At 47.1% G+C, this 21,377-nt stretch overlaps 1 protein-coding gene across 2 annotated transcripts in view; it reads right to left on the bottom strand.

Annotated features, from left to right (window-relative positions):
* The window catches only part of TRAF1 (TNF receptor associated factor 1), a 474,790-nt gene that overhangs the window by 14,308 nt on the left and 439,105 nt on the right, over positions 1–21,377 (bottom strand). For both annotated transcript variants that reach the window (XM_069609529.1, XM_069609528.1), the window contains one exon: positions 9,598–9,746. In XM_069609529.1, coding sequence (XP_069465630.1) covers positions 9,598–9,746 — 149 coding nt within the window. The remainder of the gene's footprint in view (positions 1–9,597; positions 9,747–21,377) is intronic.

The following is a 21,377-nucleotide window of genomic DNA, read 5'->3' as shown; positions in this document are numbered from 1 at the left end:
AACATCTTATGATGGAACTCCCTTTGTCAGTAAAATCTTACAAAAACCTTACAACACAATACTACTACTCATGCAAACTACTTATGACTGTTATGCCTATGGAATCTCCTTCATGAATACTATATGTATATATACATATGTAATACTTCATATATAGTACATACAAATACTTTTTAAAAAAACGACATAAGGAATCTTCTTCATAAACACCCTTTAATCCATATCTCGATACTTCCAACTCGGAAACATAATGGAGGATTTCTAGAACCACCGTGCACAGTTTTTCCTATTGCAAAAAAAAGATAGATGACTGTAAAGTGTAATATAAAGATTCTTCTCATGAATTCAAGGCAATATTAAATGCAATCGAATGACTCTATTTGTACCAGTACACCAAGCTAAAATACCAGATAAGAGGTCGGACTACTTTTTGTGAGGAATCTGATGATGTCATCACTTTTTTCCCAGAGGAAGCCTCTCCTCATGTGGCCATGGGATGGCAGCCGCTACCTGATCCTGACCCTGGGGACGGCCATTTGAGGGAGGATCACATGAGGGGAGGGGACCCTCATAGGGGCGGGGATTGGCATCATCAGATGAGACATGCTATCCACCTTTTCAGGGATGTTCCCTCCATTCCTCATGCCTAATGACAAAGACTGACTATCAATCAAATATATATATATATATATATATATATATATATATATATATATATATATATATATATATATATATATATATATATATGTCGTTTAAAGAAACTGGGATGTGGAGTAGGCATGAGTTATGAGGATCACTAGATCACAGAACCCCACTCTGTGCTGTAGTTGTTTGAAGGAGTGGCACCGTGGCGGGAGCTAACTAGCTCAATATGAAAAGCATGGCAAAGACTGAAGCCTGCATTTAAATATGAGTCTAAGACCTACCCTTGAAAGAAATTAAGAGACTTGAGAACCTTTTGTAAGAGCGTCCTGGCAGGAGAGTAAACCAGACAAAGTCAATTGTGAGAAAAGGATCCATCTTGAGGATGACCATTGCCCTTGTGAATTGAATGAACTATGAAAGAAAGTCCTGACAGGGAAGTATACCAGGCAAAGTCAATTGTGTGACACTAATCTTAAGGAAGACCCATGCCCTTGGCATTGTGAATTGAATCAACTGTGTAAGAACGTCCTGGCAGGATAATATACCAGGGGGAGCCAAATCTGTGACGTTAATTAGCAAATATCAGGAAGAGGAAGTGATCTTCTTGAGTTACAAAGAACTTGGTTACATTTTGGAACTTTTGTTTTGCTGGAAAGAAACCTGGGGAAGGGAGACATTCCCAGGACTTGTGAACACCATCTAAGTTTAAACCTTTTTGTTAGAGTCATGCGTTTTGTTGAACTTGAACATTTGTTTACTTTTCAAGCCAAAGACATTACCCTTAGCACCAGAGAATTACTTTTAAATTGTGAGGACCAGAATAGGATTTTGGACACAGGATATTTTGCTTTGGACATCTTGACATCAGAAAGACCCTTAGTTTTGGTTGAGGTAGGGCAACACCTCTTGGAGCAGGGGCAGAGTGGCATGTTCCAGCCCTCTTATTATTTGAATAAAAGTATATAAAAAAACAACATGACTCCCCTGTGTCTGCATTTCATTCCTGGCTCATCATATATGGTGTCAGAGTGGGATACTCAGCTGTTACAAACTGGAGGACCCCGACATTTTTCAACATGCCAAGATTAGGTCCTGTCCCACAAGTTACACATCGGAGAAAAGCTCCGCACACATAAATCTTTTCTTCCAGTGGGCTGGAGCCCTTAGAGAGAACTTGATAAACCATTTGCCATCTGGACCAAAGGGTGTGAGTCAGGTTTCTCCCCTTGACTTCACAAGCCCTTTTTCCTGCTAGGAAGAATGTGGAGGGGAACACCTATAATCTGTTTTCTCCCCACGAGTATCGTGTTCCCAGTAGAGATAACATTGTCATATCCCTAGAACTCAGGCTAGAGTTCCCCAACAACTCAGTTGTTTATATGATACACCCTTAGGGAACAGACCATGCAAGAAAGCTAAGAATGACTACCTCTCCTAACCTATGGAGACGAGATCAAGTTTATTCGCCTGAATCTTGCATACAGACCGATTCAGCTTAGAAGGGGTAAGTTGGTGTGATACCTAATTTATGAGACCCTATGGGAACCTCCGTACCATCAAAAATATAGGAGAGAGAGCTGAAAATTCGGACCCTCCCAATTCCACAAAATCTAGAGAAACCTTCTTTCCAATAGCAACAAGAAACCACGAGGCCACAATCTTTACATCTTCCTTGCCAGGTGAGGTCCCTTTAACACTCGGGAGAATGTTGGTAGCCTGTGGCAGTGAGAACACCATTTCCAACCCTGAAGGCTTTGAAGCACCGGAGCCGTTGGAAGAAAAATCGCTGCCGACTCTCCAAATCACTCCATTACCTGTTGTAACTCCCTTAGGGGAATGCTACAGCGATCAACCCCGTGGTCTATCTATGCAGACAAGCAATCCTGAGATTCTAGGGAACATGACCAGAAAGGAAGGAGAAAGGAAGCCTACAAATAGCATAGGTTATTGTGAGGTAGTTTAAGATCCAGCACCACTGGGAAAGGTAAATCCTCAGTTACCCATTTCCAACCTGTCAGAGGTCTTTGCGACCATATCTGGGTTAAGGGAAGACGTTTCAGCTCTTTCTCTCCAAGAGGATAACCTGGAGGATCTTGAATTCCTCTCGTCTCTAATCACCCACCCAACTAAATTCCAGGTAGACCAAGAGCAGGCCAAAGAGGGTAGATTCCCTAGAAAGAGGAATAGAAGGTCCTTGTAAGAGAAAGGAGGACCAGGAAGAGAGTTATCCAGGTCTCCAAATCTCTTCTCCTGTTATACAAGTACACAAGTGTTATTCTTGTGAAGGGAAGGGCTATCCAACTAGGTATGGCCCCTTAAATTCCTTACCCACTAAAGTAGTAACACCAGAGGAAGAAAAACCACAGAAAGCTCAAGGCCCAACACATTTAACATCCAGTTGTCTCCATGTTGAGCGCCCAAGCATTTTCCTTAGGTGTAGAAGTAGAAAAAAGGGGATATTGATATTGATATTTTATTTCTATCACGCTCATACACAAGTTTTTCAGAGCGCAACAAGGCAAGGGAAGGGGAACAGGGGAGAACAAGAACAACAATCTTACTAGGCTCAGTGACATTGAGAACGCGCAAGTGCAGGGTAGAGGGGGAGGGGTAGAAGTGCATGGAAGGGGGAGCAAAAAGGAGAGTGCGGAGCGAGGAGGAAAAAACAAATAATACATTAATAAATAAAAAGGCAACAAACAACGGGAGTGCAGCCAGCAAGTGGCAAGTGCTGGGTTTAAGGCAGCAGGCTGGGTAGGTCTGATAAGTGGAGGAAGAAAAGGGGAGGGCTGTATGGGTACAGATACAGACCCCATTGCAAGGGGTGGCCCGGAGGCAGTGCGTGAGGGTGGCAAGATGAGCAGGTACCTGGGCCCGGAGGACAGAGGGTGGCCAGGTGCATGGTGCCGAGGGAGAGTAGAATCAGCAGGGGAGAGGAGGGGAGAAGCCAGAAGCAAAGAGGAAGGTATTGAGGTGCTTCCGGAACCGGAGATGGTTCTCCTCAAGTTTTAGAGTGGCAGGGAGGCTGTTCCAGAGGGAGACCCCAGTCAAAGAGAGAGATCTACCCCCAGCTCGTTTCTTTGAGAAACGACTGACCCTGAGGGGAATCAAGCTAACCCCACAAAAGGGAAAAACAACAAAAGAAACAAAGGTAAAACCCATTCCCTTTGCACACGAGGCAACCGAGATACAATATATACAGGCCATTTGGTCATTAGGAATAAATGCCCAATTAGAACAGGGAGTAAGGGATGTGCCTTCCACCCAGAAATTATATTTTTGAGATGTGTGAGAACCCCTAAAAAAAAGGGCCCAGTGTGTCCATGGACACACGAAGAAAGACCCCCTCTTTAACCTACAAGCCACCATTTTAGGGGAGGAGGTGGCAGTGATACCTAACCTACGGGCCCACTGATCATTGGTCAAAGCATTCCTTAATTTTCCAAATGGGTATCAGAAATCACCCAAGCTTATACAGAGCCCTGGAAAAAACTTAGATCCTCACACCAAGATAAGCCCCCAAGTAAATATCCCTTTACTGACCCATGGGAAGAAGAGGGGTTTGTACCAGAAAGCCCTATCTGGAAGTGCGAGACCAAATTGGAGGAAGAAATTGCTTTTCCAGAGGAAATACCGAGTGAAAGCAAGGAAAGGAGCCCTTGGTCCGGAAGCCAGAGAATTAGGGGAAAGGTATGTGAGCCACTTCCTTCCTGACTCATCACATTTCCTTGTATTCCCAGAACAGTACTAGGTAATCTCTCAGCTGGCCACATTCACCCATAGCTTACTGTTTGATATTATGGTTGTTAATTCCAAACGTTTTATTATAATCAGTTTGATATCAATTAAATCCATGATTAATATATGCTAACATCTTAGGGCTCTTGGATTAATTAAGGAAAAATTATCATATGTTAAGGCAACGTTAACTTTCACAGCAAGATAACTGTTTTTAAGAGTGTTCTATATTTTTATATCCTTTGCTCATGTTAGTTCATACCACTTAATCTTAAAATAAAAGAACTGGTTGATCATGTGAAAAAAGTGATATTTGCCTTTATCGCGGCGAGTGATATGGGGGATTTTTGTCTTCAGGTTTCGATGGCACAGGATAGTCAAGGATCGAACTTCCTAATTCAACAATATTTGTATTTGTTTATTTATAACGCGCAGACCATCAGGCCCGGGGGCATCAGGGCGCAATTTGTACAAGGTTGCAAGAAAAGAACATACAGGGAAATAAATTACAATAAAAGTATAACAAAACAGCATAATACAATGTTAATAATTACAAATATTACACAGGGTACAGTATCCCTAGGCTCCGCAGAATGAGTATCCCTGAGGTAGTTGGGAGGGTAGCAGACTGGAAATCATGTAAGGGAACAGGTGGGCTGGGTAAGTAGGACAGATGTCTAACACAACTATTGCTGGTCAAAGAGCCAAGATTTGGTTTTATTCTTGAAGGTGTTGAAGGAGTCTTCAGCTCTGATGGCAGCGGGGAGGGTGTTCCAAAGTTTGGAGGCTAGGACAGGGAAGCTAGTGCCTCCCGCTTTTTGGAGCTTAAACCTGGGGATAGTAAGGCAGTGAGTCTGAGCAATTCTTAGTGGACGGGCAGTGGAGTGGCGCGAAAGCCGACTGCAGGGATAGATCGGAGCCTTGTTGGCTAGGCATTTGTGCGTGAGGGCAAGCGTTTTTAGGGAAATTCTCTGCTTCACGGGTAACCACTTAAGGCTAGTTCTGGCTTCTGAGATGTGGTGGTTACGAGGGATGTTCAGGGCCGCTCGAATTGCATTGTTCTGGGTGGTTTGGAGTTTGGATAGGTTTTCTTGGCTGGTGCCTAAATATAGAGCAGTGCAGTAATCTATTTTTGCCATGATAAGTGTTCTCGCTAGTGTGACGCTATTGTGGATGGTGAGGAATGGTCTGCAGGCTGAAATGAGTTTGCACGTGTAGGCGGAGGTGGACCTGACTGCATTAGTTTGTCTTGACAAGGATAAGGTGGAATCTAGGTAAAAGCCTAGTGTTTTGGTGTCTTTCGAGACTTGTATGGAGTTGCCGTCTATGTTGAATGACTGATAGGATGGCTCAAGTTTGCTCAGACGTTGTGAAGTACCCAGGATAAGTAGCTCCGTCTTATCGTCGTTCAGACATAGCTGGTGCTGGGCCATCCAGGCTTGGATGACCAAGTAGACGTCATTGAGGGCCTTGGTGTCAGCAAGATAATCACCAGAAATGGGAATGAGTATCTTGGTGTCGTCCGCATAGTTGGTGTAGGAGACACCCAGATGATCAAGCACATCAAAGAGTGGTTTCGTAAAGATATTGTAAAGAGTAGGTGACACGCAAGAACCCTGAGGAACACCGCAATGAATAGGGGAGGGAGCTGCGGCAGCGGAAGGTGCAAAGACCCTCATAGATCTGTTGCTCAGGAAGGATTTGATCCAGGCCGCTGCGGAGGGATTGAAGTTGGCAGCAGAGTGGAGGTGCCTGCAAAGGATCTGGTGGTTAACCAAATCAAATGCGGCGGAGAGGTCAAGGAGTAATAGCATTGCTAATTTGCCCTTGTCCTTCAGGACTTCGATCTGGGTTTTTAGGTCTAATAGAGCCGTTTAGGTCCCATGTCTGGGCCGAAATCCAGATTGTCGTAGACCTAACAGATTGTTTGATTCAAGGTGGTTTTGGATCTGCAGGTAAGCTGCCCGGTCCAGTATCTTCAGCAGAAATGGTACTGTAGTAATAGGTAGGAAGTTCGTGGGTATGCTTGGGTCAAGGGAAGGTTTTTCTAGTAGCGGGATCACCCAGGCGTCTTTAAGGTTGTCTGGGACAATACCTGTTTCAAAGGATGAGTTAATGAAGGTTGTAATGAATGGGGCTAGGTCATGGGCGGAGTCCTTAATGATGGGAGCTGGGCACGGGTCACCTTGGCAGTTGGATGGTTTCATCCTGAGGATGATGTTTTCTACTTCGGTGACAGTGAGCGGTGCGAAGGTGAAAGGTTTGGTGTTGGCAGAGTTGGAGAAGGTGGGCCTAGTAGGGGAGAAAGAGCGGTTGTCCCGCCTCAGGCAGTCCTGCTTTTCATTTATTTTAGATTGGAGCATAGAGATTTTGTTTAGGAGGGCTGCTTGAATGTTAGCACACCATTTGCTGTCTTTCGTGCAAGTGTCTGGCGGGGAGACTGGGGTTTCGAGCTCTTTTAGGACTCTGAAGAGTTCCTTGGAATTAGAGTCGGCTTGCATGATACGATTATTAAGCGATTCTTTTTTAGCAATGATGATGGCGTCTTTATAAATGAGGGAGGCGAGAAGGAAGCCGTCTTTATGCTCATCAGAAGGGTGGCTTTTCCGACGGTTTTCCGCACAGCGTTTGGCTTTGCGGAGGATTCTTAGCTGTGGAGTGAACCAAGAGTTGAGATGTGCTCGTGGTTTAGCCTTCCTGGTTTTAATTGGTGCTATGGTGTCAATAGCCGTGAGCATCGTTTGGTTGTAGATGTCTGCTAGGGAGGTGGGATCAGAGCAGGCGTTGGTCGCCGCATTAAGAGAGGGGAGTAACAGTGGGAGAAGTTGTTCTCTTGTTATATTTTTTTTATTGCGGGTGGGGAGGGCTGGGGCTATGGGTGTTAGGGCTCGCGGGGTAGCTTCAATGTTAAATGTTATGATGTGATGGTCAGACCATAAGCATGGGGAGTTATTGAGGACCTGGATGTTGCAGTTGGAACCGGCTAACCAATCGATGGTCCTGCCTTTGATATGGGTCGGTTCTTGTATGTACAAGGTGAGGCCAAGGTCAGTAAGAGCATACTCCAGATCAGTTGCTACAGGATCCTTAGGGTCGCCGCGACCAAGATTGAAGTCACCTAAGATTATTGTTTGGGAGTTGTTTTTTGTTTTGTCAAGAAGAAGAGTGGAAATTTCACTGACAAAGGTGGGTGCCGGCCCTGGTGGTCTGTAGATAAGGTGGAGGGTGGCCGTTTGGTTAGGTGTTAGTAGTAATTTGATTGTCAGCAGTTCAGCTGATTCAAGTTTGGATTCGGATATCACTCTTAGGTCAAGGGAGTTTTTGTGGATGAATGCCACGCCGCCACCTCTAGTATGGGCAGAGGAGCGGTCACAGCGTGTGATGCCATAGTCAGGCGGTAAGGCCAAGGATAGAGAAGGGCCAGAGGCGGCATGTAGCCAGGTTTCAGATATGGCAATGAAGTCAAGGTCGGCAGTGGTGATAAGGTCGGCTATGTCAAGAGCGTGTGCTGTGAGAGATCTAGCATTGATGAGGGCACCCTTGAACACAGGCAATTTAACCCCTGTGGTCTTAGTTTTGCAAGTGGCGGTGGGCGAGGGCGGACTGGGTGGTGTGCGTGGGGCTTGCTTAGTGGTGTTGGTGCGGGAAGGACGAATGCGGAATCTGGTGCCTAGTCTCTTGTTCCTGAGAGTGAGGGGGCAGGGTTGGTTAGGAGTTGGTTTTGTGGCAAAGTGTTTGAGCCAGAGAGCTGGGTCATTAAGGTATTGGTTAATCTGGTTGCAGGGGTGGTGAGCGTCAACGGTAGTTGCTGAAGGACTCGTTGAGGGTGTCAAAGTCATGGTGGGTGACGCTGGGTCAAGTGGGTAAGGGCAGGACAGGTTATTAACCTCAAAGGTAGGAGTGGTTGACTTGGGTGGTTGAGTGAATAGGGCAAGATGTGTGGTAAGAAGGTAGTGCAATAGAAGGCGCACGCTGATGTGCATGATGGTGGTGCTGGCTGCCAGAATGGGTTCCCTATGAGCTAGTTGATAGGGACAGGATAGGGTCTCCTTGAGTGGGACTAGTGAGATAATGGAAGGGAGTGAGGATGCTATGGTATGGCTGGAAGCCTGGGCACCTAGATAGGGATAACCCAATGGTTGGAATGCAAAGGTCAGGGCAAAGGTCAGGGCAGCCCTAGATTAGTGTAATCACAGGCTGTTGGCCAGGGCAATGGTAAGCCTAGATTAGACGTGACCTAAATCAGGCATGGTACAATATAATTTGAAGCGCCCTTAAGGCACAGCACAATTGAAATGGTCTGTAGGCGACCATGAGGCACAACACAATTGAAATGGTCTGTAGGCGACCATAAGGCACTACACAATTGAAGTGGTTTGTAAGAGACCTTAAGGCACAACACAATTGAAATGGTCTGTAAGAGACCTAAGGCACAACACAATTGAAATGGTCTGTAAGAGACCTTTAGGCACAACACAATTGAAAAGGTCTGTAAGAGACCTAAGGCACAACACAATTGAAATGGTCTGTAAGAGACCTTAAGGCACAATACAGTTATAAGGTGGTCTACTAGTGACCAAGAGGCACAAAATACTTATGATATGCTATAGTTCGAGAGTTTCAAGGGTGGCCGGAAACACATTCAGATAATAGTGGCTCAGAGTACATGGCTACAGTAATATCCCCGGTACTGGTATGCGTGATTATACTCCTTGAAATGACGGTCCACGTAGTAAAAGGAGAACCGAAATAGGCCGACTGAGGGGGAATCGTAACATTGCAATGTCAGTAATTGGAACAAGGATAGGGGCAAAGTACTTACAGTAGGTTCACCTTGTATGAATGGAGATAATTAGGATACTTGGTTCCGATAGCTTGCCTCGGACTTTGCGGAGGGCGGTCGGGGAAGTTTAAATTGAGCAGGGGGGGTGGCCACGCCGCGCTCCCATGCGCAGGAACAGGCCTTTGTGTGGCCTTCGTGCTGGCCACCGGCGGTTCCGCCTACCGGCGGATGAAAGCAGTTTTACACTGCATCAAACGAGGATCGGCCTCACTTTCGTGCCGCGCGGCGCCCGGCATGCGGGAGTCAGGCACCTTAGAGGACAGGGTCAGGCAGGCGATTTGGAATAACCTGGTTAACCATAGGGCAATCAATGCATGCTAAATTCCACCCGATTACCATTTCACATACCATAGCTGCATAATCTTTACCTTGTGTTTAAAGGGCCAGGAAAGCAATGCATCGTATTCCCCCTTCATGACGGCGAAGAACAGGGAAACATGGGTTCCTTTTCCGGGTCCATCCCCATTCAAATAAACCCTCAAGCAGACCTTGTAGCCATATCTTGCTGTGTAGAATGCTGAAAGGCAGAGAGGATATTTAGCAAGGTCGTTCTTTCTCATTGGATGATAACATTTGGCTTATCGGACCACCGAATAGTAAATCCAGCTGAGTTTTCAAGATATCAATAACTACTACCATGGAGAAAAATGGCCATATGTGGAATTTCAATGGTGAATCTTTACAGTTTGTCACGGTCATTCTAAAAACCAGACTGGATTTTACTACTGGTGGGACGACGAGCACAGCTCAGCTCTGGGCAGCATTCTGGTCTGGTAAGCATGCATGAAATTTGGAGAACATGGTATTATCTAAATATCACATTATCAATAGAATAGCTTACTATGGTGAGCTTGAACAGTGAAGAAAATTCTCCAACATTGCTCAATATGCACGTCTGTATTATGGTGACATTTAAACAGACCATGTAGGAAATGGTTTCTTTTTAGTCATTAAACTGCACAATAATTGTTCAACACAGAGAAACCCTTTTGCTTCAAGCTTGCCAGTGAGTTGCTGAAGGTCATATAGGAGTAATGTGAATGTATAGTCACACAGAGGGTCAAGGGCATACCTTCAGCCTTTCCAAGGCCATTTTGTAACCTTTTTTAAAAATAGGGTAGAAAAGCATTTTCAGGTGGAAATACAGTACGGAGCCTTCACCCAACTATGCCCCCAGCCACCTCCATTTTGTAAAGTGCACTTCTTCTGTTTACACACACTTGTGGAGATGAGAACAGTCTTGTGTGATCAATGGGTGGAAAGCCATGGTGTGCACATGAGGTTCTAGGTGAAGGAACAGCCCTTGCAGGAGGTCAGAAACCTAAAGGCAGTCTCCCACTTGTCTGGCTGTCTACAGGACATGTGTAAGGCAACATGAAAACAGCAAAGGACAATCAGCTTTCACAAAAACACTGCCCTAAAAAAGAAGATGGGCCTAACAACTATTTTGGCCATTGGGGAAAGAGAAAGAAGGTAAGCAGGGGGTAATCGGAAGCTTGGGGGAAGAGGGTAATGGGGGATCACCCCATTAAGTGATAGGCTTTAAAATATGATCTGGCCACAAACAGACAACTTCGGCCTATGTTTTTCAGAAAGGGATAATACAAAACAATGTTTTCACACAGAACAAATGTGCATGTAGGTCTGTGCATTGCTGTCAGGTGGTATAAGAGAAGGGGCTTGGTTGGGTGTCTCCATGACCCCCATTGCCCACCTTACCGCAGGAGTGTGCTGGTATGTGTCAATGGGGTAGAAAGATATGCATCACAAGGCGGGGTATAAACAGTGGTGGTTCCCGATTCCTGTGTTGATGATGTTGTTTTTTAAGGAGTAGTCATTTGAGTTGAGCAATCGGCTAGTGGGGCTTTATAGTGTATGTGAGTGGGCAGATGAGAGAAAAGGTTCTGTTAGGTGGTTAGAGACCCAACAACGCTGCGCCACACCCCCAACCAGGTTGTGGGAATGACCTGTCCTGGTAGGGGTCAGAGGCCTATATCACACCAAGTCTCCTCTCGGCCTGTGTTGGGTGAGGTAAGGTGTGTGCGTTTGCCTAATTCCAGTCAGGTGGTGTCAGACAGGAGCATCACAGGCAGATAAAGGGCAGGGGGAATGTGCTTGGTGGACTGTGGAGGACTGTGGATAGGGTTAGATGAGTAGCTGGGGTATTCCAGACGGGGGATTGGCCAACAATCTTGGCACTTGGAAACCTGCAAGAGTGTGAGTGGTGTGGTTCGTGGGGTAGGAGGAGAAGCGCGTGGTTGATGTTGCTAACATGGTGGAGTGACTCAGAACAGAGAAGCCATGCTCTGGTGCAAGTAAGCAGCTATGTATTCAGAAATGTGTCCTGATGTGTTTGTTGCAGGGTGAGATTTCATTTTGATGAACATTTTTCATACCAGGTGCATCCACAGGCCTGTTGCTGGCTTGTATGAGCCTAATCTCGGGAGGCAGTTGTCCGGTTGGTCAGTGCATGGGGTAAATCCATGATTAATATATACAAACATGTTAGGGCTCCTTGATTAATTAAGGAAAAGGTTTTGGGTGGAAGTGTATATTTGCTATACTTGTGGGCAGTGCGCTGATTACGATATTTAAGTGGGAGCATTTTACTCCCTATTTTATAAAGTTGTGAGGGAAATTATTTTGTGGGGGGGGAGAAAAAAGTAAGTCTCAATCCCAATGAGAGTATTTCACAAGCAACCAAAATTATGTTTAAACTGTAAAACAGAAATGTAATAAATATTTTTTTGCACCTAGTTAATTATGCACATTGAAAGATGCATTTTTACCTCTTCGGATCAGGCACTAATAATAATAATAGATTTTCTTCCTGTGGCACTACGTGCACTACTTGTGCAAACATAGCCACCAAACTGTGCAGAGGAAAGCAGGGGGTCAAGCTCCTCTGTGCTTACCTCCCATTTTTTGTTGGGAGTATTTTTACTCTCCAGTTTTATAGTTTTGGGAGTATTAGGGAGTGGGCTGCTTCTAGGGTAGAAGGTGACGAACTAAAAATGAAAGGTTACTAAATGATGCAAGTGAAAAGGGGATGGGGTGGCATTTAGGAAGGTGCAGCTAATCAGATCTTGGCATTGGGTCAATGTTTACATCAGAGCGGTAGAAAGGGAAGGGCACTAGGGGTTCCCCGGGTATATCTCCTTTCTTGCTACCACTCACACTCACCAAAACTGCGCCTGCGCTCCCCTTCTCACACTGACCTCGGCAGACAGTTCCTATTTTCTCTCTCTCTCTCTCTCTCTCTCTCTCTCTCTCTCTCTCTCTCTCTCTCTCTCTTTCTCTCTCTCTCTCTCTCCTGCACAATGTGGAGCAAGGGTCAGGGAATGGCAGGTGAGGGGTTAGGCTGCTTCTCTGAGTGCTAGGGCGTTTGAGAAGCATGCCCACTTGGGTATGAGGGATGGTGCGCCTGGGGTTGGGAAATCACACGTCCCTATTACATCTTCCGAAAGATGCAGGGGCGACTGAGGACAACCCCACACCCTGCCATGCACGGGCTACGAGCCAGTTACACCTCCCAGGTCTTTTGCCCATCAGTGAAATGCTGTTGGGCAAAGAAATGTGTTTGACAGGTCAGGTGCATACCAGATGAATCAGGACAGGTGCTTTCTCTACAGCAATTTGCCCCCAAAATCTGTCCAGAGTTTCCAAAAAGAGGCAGGTGGAAACCAGGGGACCCTGAGAGCTTGAGAAAATAGACTATGCGTGTATAGCAGAGAGACAGCACAAGCAAGGAGTTTTTACATGATTTAAGCATGCTGCCTGGAGTTACAAAGAGTGGAAGAGCTTTCCTTAGGATGTCTATGTCTTCCATTCCCCCAAATAACTGCTCTCAGATGACATGACTACACCTCAACACAAAAACACACAGCCACAGCCATGCGCCCTAAACCCTTTGCAGGGAGATTGAACTTAGAGACGGTGCTCCGTGGTGGTTGCAACCTCTTGCACTGGCAAGTCAACTTTCCAGCAGTAGGACTAGCCGCCCCCAAAAGGTCATGATAGAGCACCACAGTGTCAGTCCAGGTACGACAGCATTTCCTGAAGGCTCCCATGGCCTATGGGCACACCCAGGCCAGGGCACCCATCCCACACACCAGGACTGCTGCTCCACCTTCCAGTTGCCGTCTTTTCCTCAGAGTGTGGGTCTTTTTGCATCATTGAACACAGGCCTTGAAATCACTGAAACATTAAGGAATGGACCATGCAAACTGAATCTACTCCACTGCCAGCAAAGCAGTAGCTCTTTTACAAGGAGCATTACAGTACTTGCAAGAAATAAGTGCAGACTATTTTACTAGTCTACTTCTTAACTTCTTTTGGTACTTGTAAACTAAGTAGCAACTGTAAGATAGGTGAGCATGTTCTACCAATTTTTCAACCGATTAGTTCACATCATGAAAATAAAATCAACATAGATACAATGTTCAGGTGAGCATGGCAACCTCCAGGATGATGCTACTGCTGTACAAGGCAATGCCAATACTCAGGTTTGAGTGGCCTGTTGAGAGGGTGCAGCTATGCACATCCTCAGAGGAACAGGCTATTTCCTCTCCTGCATGTGAAAGTCCCCCATAACACTACCACCTACCTTGTACATCTACCTACCTACCTGCTCCTCTGGTGCAGTGTCACGCAGCTTCTTGCTGGGCTTTACAAACCATTTCACACCTCTCACCACACCAACACTTGTATTGTATTTTATTGTAAGGATATTTATAGATCATAGCAAAGACCGAAAAAGGCATCAAGGCGCTAGGTTGGGTGAGAGAAAAAGAGGGCACCATGAAAAGCAAAACTAGAACAAATACGTTTTTAAAGCCTTTTTGAAAGAGACGATATTCAGAAATAGTACGAAGATCGGAAGGCAAAACGTTCCAGAGCGTGGGGGCCAGAACCATAAAGGATCTTCCTCCAGCTCTGGCACGACGGAACCTAGGAATGCGCAGCAAAGATTGATAGGCCAATCAGAGATGTCTGCTAGGGATGTAGGGCACAAGTTTGGATTGCAAAGATGTTGCCCCACCATCAAGAATGGCCCGATGAACAAGACAGAGGATTTTAAACCTGGCCCGGCACCTGATGGGGAGCCAGTGAAGTAGACGAAGTAGGCCCTGAGAATGAGTTAGTCTGGGGGCTCTCAGAGCAAGGCGGGCTGCTGCATTTTGGAGAGGTTGCAGGCGTTGGAGTATAGCGTCAGGTTGGCCCAAAAAATTCCATTGCAATAGTCCAGGGAACTCATAATAGATGCAGTCACAATTATGGACCTAGATTCGAACAGCAGGAATGGCAAGACTTTTTTCAATCCTTTCAATTCGGTGTAGCCTAATTGGCAAACTGCAGAAATCTGGTTTTCTCTAGAGCCCGTGGCTATTAGTTTGATCCTTAGGCTCTTCACTATCGCAGTAGGTTCAGGACATGGGCCCAAAGGGGATGGCCAGTAATCACAGGCCCAGGGCTGTCCTGTGGTATTTAAGCCAAATAAGAGAACCTTGGTTTTATCTTCGTTAAGTTTGAGCCAATTATTGACCATCCAATCCGCGACTGCAGACAGACCGTCCTTCAATTTTTGAGGGGGCGTCAGATGATGGTAGGTTAAGAAGAAAGAGAATCTGGGTGTCATGTGCATATGAATAGAAGTGCACCCCATAAGTAGCAATTAAATTTGCCAGAGCCTGTATGTATAAGTTAAACAGAAGGATAGACAAAGCGGATCCCTGGGGACTCCACAATTCAAAGCCGTGGACAGAGAAGTAAAAGGGGGAAGGGAACAGTTTGAACCCGGTCAGACAAGAAGGAGGTGAACCACTTCAGTGGGATGCCCGTGATTCCCGCCTACCCAAGACAATGAAGCAGGCTCTCCCGGTCAACAGTGTCAAAGGCCGCAGAGAGGTCAAGGAGAATCAGAGCTCCCACCTCTCTGCAGTCCTGAAGCAGAGCAATATCGTCCATGAGAGCAACCATCACGGATTCTGTGCCCATACCGGGATGGAAGCCAGACTGAAAAGGATGAAGCAAGTGATTAAATTCCGGGAAGGCGGAAAACTGAGGGGGTCACAATAGATTCCATAAATTTCATGAGGAATGGAAGCAGCGAGATCAGCCGGTAGTTCTCCACTATTGCAGGATCAGAATGTGCCTTTTTTAGTAGAGGAGAAAACACAGCATGTTTGAGGGGCTCAGGAATGTGCCATGTCGAGAAAGAGTATTGAAGTGCTGCAGTAAACACAGAGATAGACTTGCTAGAAGCAGCTTGAAGAGTGTAGTGTGAAGGGGTATTGGATCAGTAGGGGAGGCAGACCTAAGCTTCAGGAGTATGGAAGAGAACATACTGTCTGTCAATATACTGAACTGAAAGGCACTAGGTGATATTTCTACAGTATTGAAAATCAAAGCTGGAGGGTCTACATGAACTGGCCTTCCTATATTTATGAATTCCCGAATGCTACAAACGTTGTCCCTGAAAAAGGAAGCAATACAATCACAGTGTGCTTGTGTTTGCAAGATCTTTAAAGGAAGTCGTATAGGAGTGGTGAGCTCCTCAGCAACTTGAAAAAGTTCTCGAACAGAGCAAGGTGCTGTTAAAATGCGCTCTGCAAAATGACAAGTTTTGGCTTTTTTATACCAATGTGATATGTGGTGCGTGCCTGTATATAGGCTAGTTTAGTGGAGGGTTCAATATAGCTATGCCACCTCCGTTCAGCTTGCCGGCATTGTTGCCTCAACAGGCTGAGTGCTGAGGAGAACCATGGAGAAGAACGCTTAACACGTCCCGCTGAGCGCCTGGATGGGGCCAGGGTGCCTGCTGTCGTCTGTATGGCATCAATCAGGGCGCTACAATGATTTTTTTGTTTTGCTTGTTATTCCTCTTTGAGTGAGGACTGCGATTAAATCTGAGATAGAATCAAGGGAAACCGTGGACCGATGTCGACAAGCCTTGAGTAGGACCTTAGGTCTATGTTTGGACATTGGGAAAGAGAGGGGGAAAGGCAGAAGATAGTGATCCGACTATAACAGAGGCCGGGGAGGAAAGGTGTAAAGACCGTGAAATTCAGGAAAGATTAGATTTAGCTGATTGCCTCCCATATGGGTGGTACAGTGATTTCTCAGAGTAAAAGTGCAGTCGGCCAGAGAAGAAACCAATCTGTCGGCTTGCTGATCATTAGGATTGTTAGGGTGTAGATTAAAATCACTAAGGATGGGAATAGTTTCTTACCTGTAACTCCATTTCTCCAGCATTGGTATCTTTCATGGATTCACATGCTTTGAATATTCCCCGTCGTCAGGCTGGGAATCCCCGGTACATTATATAGACCCTTTCCCGTAGGAAAACTTTTTCGACGCTTATGCGTCCTATCCACCTCGTTTTGTATCATGCGTGCCCGTGCCGTCAGGACGTCATGATATAAATACAGGCCCCGCCCCCGCGCTCCCTCAGATTTCGGCCCCCAAAGTAGTGGGGGAACCGGTTTGCATGATCAGGGGAGGCAGGAGGGCGCATGTGAATCCATGAAAGATACCAATGCTGGAGAAATGGAGTTACAGGTAAGAAACTATTCCCTTCTCCAGCATTGGATCTTTCATGGATTCACATGCTTTGAATAGATTACATAGCAGTACTACCCCCAAGAGGAGGTGTGCATGCAAACCCATATACTTTCTTCGCAAAAGGCCGTTCCCTATGATCATGTATACATCAGTAATAGTTTACATAGGAAAAAACGGACCACATACAGTCATAAATTCCACAGGATGCAACCCCGCAGCCGGGGCTTACCTTACTGGAATAGGTGTCGAAGCACTGCCTGTCCCATCCGGGTGTCTTCGGCATGTTGCTGCGACAGGCAGTAATGGCGGGTAAAGGTGTGTGTAGACGCCCAGGTAGCCGCCATGCAGATGTCCCCTAGAGGGACTCCGGCCCACAGTGCCGTCGACGATGCCGCTGCTCTAGTTGAATGAGCTCTTGGCCGTCGTAGAAGAGGCTTTCCTGCCCTGGAATGGCAGTACGAAATGGTAGATGACACCCATCTTGATAGTCCTTGCTTTGAAATGGCTTTTCCTCTAGCACCCAACCCATAGGCCACAAACAGCTGTCTCGTTTCTCTGAACGGTTGCGTACGATGAAGATAAAACTTGAGAGCCCTTTTTACATCCAATGTGTGTAGCATGCGCTCCGCTCCCGAGCATGGCTCCGGAAAAAACGTAGGCAACACGATAGAAGAGTGTTTATGAAACACCGAAGGAGCTTTTGGTATGAACTGTGGGTTAGTGGCTAGGACTACCTTGGTCTTGAAAAATCGTAAGTATGGTGGGTCCACCATTAGAGCTTGAACTTCTGAAATACGTCGGGCTGAAGTGATGGCCACCAGGAAGGCCAATTTCCACGACAGAAACTTTAGAGACGATGATGACATTGGCTCAAAAGGAGGTTTCATAAGAGACGTTAAGACCAGATTGAGGCTCCACTCCGGTGGAAATTTCTTCTCTGGAGGGAAACTCCGAAAGAGGCCTTTAAGGAAGTGTTTAATCAGGCGGTCGCTGAACAATGGTGCCGAGTGCCGTCGACGAGTAAACCTGGAAATGGCTGCTAGGTGTACTTTTATTGACGACACCGACAGGCCCTTTTGAGCTAATAACAGCAAGTATGGAAGGAGCTGTTCCGGCCTAATCGATTGCGGGGCCAAACCTGGTTGATCCTCACACCATTGACAGAACCTTTTCCATTTGTACGCGTATGAGGCGTTTGTGGAAGGTGCTCTTGCCGCTTGCAAGATACGTCGACAGTCCTCCGGAATCGTTAGCCGACCAAATTCGGTGAAGTCAGGAGCCAGGCCGTCAATTTGAGGCTGTCCGGGTCGTGATGCCAAACGACACCCTCCTGTCGAGACAGAAGGTCGGGGGTCTTCTGGAATCTCATCGGTTCCGCCGCCGCTAAGTGTAGTAGGTCTGAAAACCACACCTGTCTGGCCCAGTATGGGGCCACCAGAATTACCCGACATGGGTACCTGAGGATCCATTGCAACGTCCTCCGGACAAGGGGAAAAGGAGGAAATGCGTACAGGAATTTGTTCGTCCATGGGAATGAGAACGCATCCCCCAGTGAGTCCTGCTGAGGCCATCTGCTTGCGTACTGATGGCATTTCTTGTTGTTCTTCGTTGCAAACAGGTCTATGGAAGGGTGTCCCCATTCCTTGAATACTTGTTGAAGTTGTTGGTCGTTCAGCACCCATTCGTGAACTTCGTTCATTTCTCTGCTGAGAGCATCGGCTTCCACGTTTTTCACTCCTGGTAGGTGAAACGCTAAGATTTGCATGTTGTGTTGCAGGGCCCAGTGCCAGATTTTCTGTGCCTCCGTCGATAGGGACCTGGAACGTGTCCCTCCTTGTTTCCTCAAGTAGAACATCGTAGTGGTGTTGTCCGTCATGACACGCACCACCGAGTCCCTCAGTTGCGGAAGAAAAGACTTCAGAGCCCATCGCACTGCTCTCAGTTCTAGCAGGTTGATATGCAGAGAGGACTCCTGCAAAGACCACTGGCCTTGTACCTGTAACATATCCAGATGAGCCCCCCATCCGCTCAGCGATGCATCCGTCACCACCGTCTTTTGGAACTCTGGTTCCAGTAGAGGCATCCCTTTCGTTAGATGAGTAGACACTTTCCACCAGCCGAGTGCTTGAACTAGTTGTTCGTCGACGACCAGTCTGTCGGACCAGCGACCTCTGCTCTGCGCCCAACGGTCCGCTAGAAATTCCTGGCAAGGCCTCATAAACAGACGGCAGTTGTTTATTAACGGAATGCAGGACGACATGGTCCCTAGCAGGGACATGTACTTGCGCACAGAGACCTTGGTACCGCCTCTCCATTCCGACGCCTTGTTTTGAAGTTTCTGAATTCTTTCGCTGGATGGTTTCACCAGGCTTGTGTGTGTATGAAACTCCGCTCCTAGAAAGACCAAGGTCCTCGAAGGCTCTACTGAGGACTTGTTGAAGTTTATTGCGAAGCCCAGTTCCTGTAATATGGACATTGTGGCTCGTAGACTGTCTCGTGTTTGTTCCCTGGATGACCCTCTGACTAGCCAGTCGTCTAGATATGGATAGACATGATGACCATCCTTCCTTAAATGGGCCGCTATAGGGGCCAAGCACTTGGTGAACGTCCTGGGGGAGGACTTGAGTCCGAACGGGAGGACCTTGAACTGAAAATGCTTTCTCCCGACGACGAATCTTAAATATCTCCTGTGTCGTGGGCGTATTGGGATGTGAAAATAAGCATCCTGAAGGTCTAGTGATGATAGATAGTCCATGGGTTGCACCGATCTGATAACCTCTTGGAGTTTTAGCATTTTGAATTTTTGGCTCTTTAGCCACTTGTTGAGTACCCTTAGGTCCAGAATGGGCCTCCATTTGCCGTTTGGCTTTTTGACAACAAAGAACCTGGAATAAACTCCTTGGCCTTCCTGTACCTGTAGGAACTCTCTCTACCGCCCCTTTTCGCAACATAAGCGCCGCCTCTTGTCGTAGGATTTGGAGGTGGGGCTGTGTCGAGAATAAAGGAGGAAGACGCGGAGGCTTGTCTTTGAATTGTAGCGCATGACCCATGCGAATCGTGTCTAGGACCCATCGATCTCTGGTGATGCATTTCCATCGGTCGAAGTGATGAGAGACTCGACCCCCCAGGACGTTCCGAAGGCCGTCATTGGTTGCTGGTTTGCTTGTTCTTCGTTGACGACGGACCTGAGCCTCGCCGCCTGGAGGATTGATAGTCCCTGCTTCCACGTGCCGACTGGGACGCTCGTCTGAACCCTTGTGAAGAGTACGAGGGCCTGTTAAATCCACGGTCCCTCGAGGCACCAAAGCGGGAGTTTCCAGAAGCACCTCTGAAGGGGCGAAAAGAGCGAAAATTTCTACCCGTTTGAAGGGCGCCGAGGGACCTAGCAGTATCCGTGTCTTCTTTCATCCCTTTTAGCGCTTCATCAACCTTTTCGCCAAACAGGTGCTCCCCTTCGCATGGCATGTCCAGGACTTTGTACTGTACTTCAGGACGGAAAGTAGTACATTTGAGCCACGCTTGTCGACGAAGCACTACTCCATGGTTGATTTGTTTGAAACCAGACTCTGCTAGGTCAACTGCGATATTAATAGCGTGGTTCGAGGCCTCTTCGCCGTCCCGCACCAGTAACATAGCTGCTTTCCGGTGTTCGTCTGGCAGGTGTTCTAGGATAGGGGCTAATTTGTGCCACATTTCCCTATCATATCGTGACACGATCGCTAAGGAATTGGCTGCTCTTACTGTCGTCGCTCCGACCGAGAGCACCTTCTTTCCAAATGCGTCCTGCCTCCTAGCCTCGCTTTCCGGTGGCGTTGAACATTTTTGCTGGACCCTGGCCTTCCTAGCCGCTGCCGCCGACACCACCGAGTCAGACAGAGGCTGTGATGTTAGACATTTTGGAGTGGACTCCGGAGCTTTAAACTTTTTCTCGATCCGTCCCTTTATGGCTGGTTCCGAGAATGGATGGCGCATCGTCTTGAGACCTTCTTGCCACACGTGGTCAAGGATTGGAATGGCAAATACCGATTTTCTCCTTTGACCCATATGGTCAAAAAGGAAACAGTCTTTCCTCTGCTCCTCAGGAATCAAGCCGAATTCGGAACACGCTTTCCCCATCATTGCATGGAAGGCTCCCACATCATCAGGGGGGATATGGCTGTGTATGGCTCCTCGTAGACTCCAATTCTACATCCGAATTCCATGTCGGGTCCCTCGACGGTGACAGGGAGATGTCTGACCCCGAGTCATCACGTATAGAGTCGGACTCCGACAACTCACCCTCCTCCTGAGCTCGAGGACGATCTTTCGCCGCCTGGGGAGCCGATGGGTGTTTCGTCGACGAGCGAGCAATACAAGTTTGCTCGTCGACGGAAGGTACAGACAAAAGTGACGATGACGTCCCAGGTTGAGGGAACTGCGTATCCATCCGCTGTAGTAGCTTCTGAAGAGTATTAAGCACATCCAGAGACAAAACCGTTTGGGGGGTCAGTAACGTGGATGATATAGGTACCATACCCCCGCTCGCACTCGTCGCCGTCGTCGTCGACGTGGAAGGCCTTAAGCCTAAATCCGATGGCTGCAGAAC

Source organism: Ambystoma mexicanum, chromosome 8 (assembly GCF_040938575.1).
Source record: "Ambystoma mexicanum isolate Mex_15411 chromosome 8, UKY_AmexF1_1, whole genome shotgun sequence".
NCBI lineage: Eukaryota > Metazoa > Chordata > Amphibia > Caudata > Ambystomatidae > Ambystoma > Ambystoma mexicanum.
Note: the sequence above shows the minus strand (reverse complement) of the source record. Positions and strands in the feature narration are given on the sequence as shown.